General features: G+C 48.9%; 1 protein-coding gene across 1 annotated transcript in view; it reads left to right on the forward strand.

Moving 5' to 3' along the window:
• The window catches only part of LOC119578561 (carbonic anhydrase 2-like), a 19,061-nt gene that overhangs the window by 6,773 nt on the left and 9,788 nt on the right, over positions 1-2,500 (forward strand). Inside the window, exons 5-7 of the mRNA XM_037926130.1 lie at positions 1,238-1,285; positions 1,583-1,747; positions 2,178-2,316. Of these exons, the coding sequence (XP_037782058.1) occupies positions 1,238-1,285; positions 1,583-1,747; positions 2,178-2,316 (352 nt within the window). The remainder of the gene's footprint in view (positions 1-1,237; positions 1,286-1,582; positions 1,748-2,177; positions 2,317-2,500) is intronic.

Raw genomic sequence — 2,500 nt, forward strand, 5'->3', positions numbered from 1 at the left:
GAGGTGGATATAACTGCAGTGACAGGGAAATGATTTAACCAACTACTGATATGGTGATAATGGTATTGACAATATGGATAGGAGAAGGCGGGGCTTCGAAAGTAATATTGAACTTTAAGGATATTTTTTTTTCTGAGCAGAAGTGTAAATGGGAGTGAGCGAGAGCGAGCGAGAGAGGGGGAGAGGAATTGGGAAAGGGAGAAAGAGAGAGAGGGGGGGAGTTGGGGGGATAAACACCCGGACAGAGAACGAGAGGGGAGGCCTAGCCGTCGCCGCCCATTCGGTGTAGCACCTTATCCATCGGGTTCTATCACCCTTGGCTGGACGAGGGTAGAGGGGAGGGAGAGGAAGGGCTCCCACCCCCCGCCGACTCCCTTCCCAGCCCATGAAACGCTGTGCTCGCGGAGTTCAGAAGATCATGAAGTCACTATTAGTTTGATACCTTTTTATCGTTTCACTGCTATAGAAGATAGATATTCGAATGCGATGGAATAGCTCAACGTAAGTCAGGATGACATGCGAAGATTAAAATATATAATGGTAATTACACATTCGCATTTTGAAATAAGTTGATAGCTGTTAACGTCTCTGTCGTTAACCGCCATCAAGAAAGCATATTGATCCTGTAAGCGGTGTCATGGCGCTCTCCACGCCCTCCCTTTCCGAGTCTAACTTTCTGATCGTCTTGTACTTAGCCCGGTCCTCTACGCGCCTTTCGCCTTTTGTTCCCCTCCCCGTTGCTATGCTTATTCCGATCTTAACAAAGGCCAAAGCGTATTCTAAAAAGAAAATAACAATCGGGCACTTTAGTGCCTATGCAGCCGAATCCACAAAGAAGTTTGACCCAGGCTTCTTCGGGTAATTTTCGGAAGTCATGGTAATCATCTCGGCCAAAGAGGCTTCGATCCCCTTGTCTGGGAGACAGACTGGAAGGAGTACCCCGGCCGGTGTTATGGTCCTCCTCGCAGGTGGTTCAAGTGCCATCAAACTCGATCCCATCTGCTCCGGCTCGTGAGATGGACACCTAACTCTTTCAAACATTTTCTTGTAACCGCAAAGGACTTCCCGGCGGTTCCCTTATTTTACGGCATTTTGTAGCGACCGCGTTTAACTTGGTAAATTTAACACCTGTCTTCGATTTTTTCGCATAAGACGGGCTTGATGTAGAGAGCCAGTATTGCATTACAATTGCTATAATCTGATGGAAAACCCCTTGACGTTGTTCTTTCTCTTTCAGAATCCCTCGCCTCCGGCGGAGCCCACTGGGGTTACACAGGTGAACATGGTGAGTGTGACCATTAGCATTTTCACAGGCTCTTAATCTGCTACATTTGTTAAGCATCTATCATTCGTGCTTAGCCAGTACAGAATTTTGATATTTTCATACCAGTCCTATTTGTCCTTCAATTTAGTATAATAATCTTTTAAATTTAATTTTACTACTCTAATTTTGATTAAACACCCCATTTTCGGATAAAAGTCTGAATAACAGTATGGTATTGTAAGCGTTTCTGCTTTTGCACGCATTCAACGCGTGAACACAGTGTGATCTCTGGGTCAGGCATTCCCTCCTCCTCTCCAGGGACAGCGCATTGGGGCTCCATCTTTAGGTCCTGCAGCGGCCAGCGGCAGTCGCCCATCAACATCGAGACGAGCAATGTCAAGACCGAGTACTGGCGTCCCTTCACACTCAAGAACTATGACCAGCCTCCCACGCGCATGCGCATCAAGAACAATGGCCATTCCGGTGCGTCTTCGCCCTGTCGCGCCTCTCTTTCCCTCTAGGGAAAGAAGCGCACACACGCATACTCACATACACGTGCACACACACACATACACACACACACGCACACGCACACACACGCACACCACACACACACACACACACACACACACACACACACACACACACACACACACACACACACACACACACACACACACACACACACACACAGACGCACACACACACATATACACACACACACACACACACATAAACTACACAAAAGAACTCAACCCATACACAAATCACAGAATAACTCTACACATAACACACCCGTACACATACATTGATTTGAAGATTAAGTATTTGTTCTGTACCTCACTGAGCTTTTTGTTAGTGCTAAGATAACCAGCGTGGGCTCTGTGCTGACGCCGCCCCCTTACCCTTCCAGCCCAGGTCGAGATGGACGCCCAGGCGGCGCCTCGCGTGCGCGACGGAGGACTCAAGGGCGAGTACATCTTCGCTCAGTTCCACTTCCACTGGGGGCACGACTCCAGCCTCGGCTCCGAGCACACCATCGACGGCGTCAGGTGAAGCAGCCCTCGGCTCTGAGGACACTGTCGACGGGGTCAGGGTTCTTATGGCCCCTCTCTCTCTGCCTACCCCCAGCCTCTCTCTCTCTCTCTCTCTCTCTCTCTCTCTCTCTCTCTCTCTCTCTCTCTCTCTCTCTCTCTCTCTCTCTCTCTCTCTCTCTCTCTCTCTCTATTTTCATTA

The sequence above is a fragment of the Penaeus monodon genome, chromosome 11 (assembly GCF_015228065.2).
Source record: "Penaeus monodon isolate SGIC_2016 chromosome 11, NSTDA_Pmon_1, whole genome shotgun sequence".
Classification (NCBI taxonomy): Eukaryota; Metazoa; Arthropoda; class Malacostraca; order Decapoda; family Penaeidae; genus Penaeus; species Penaeus monodon.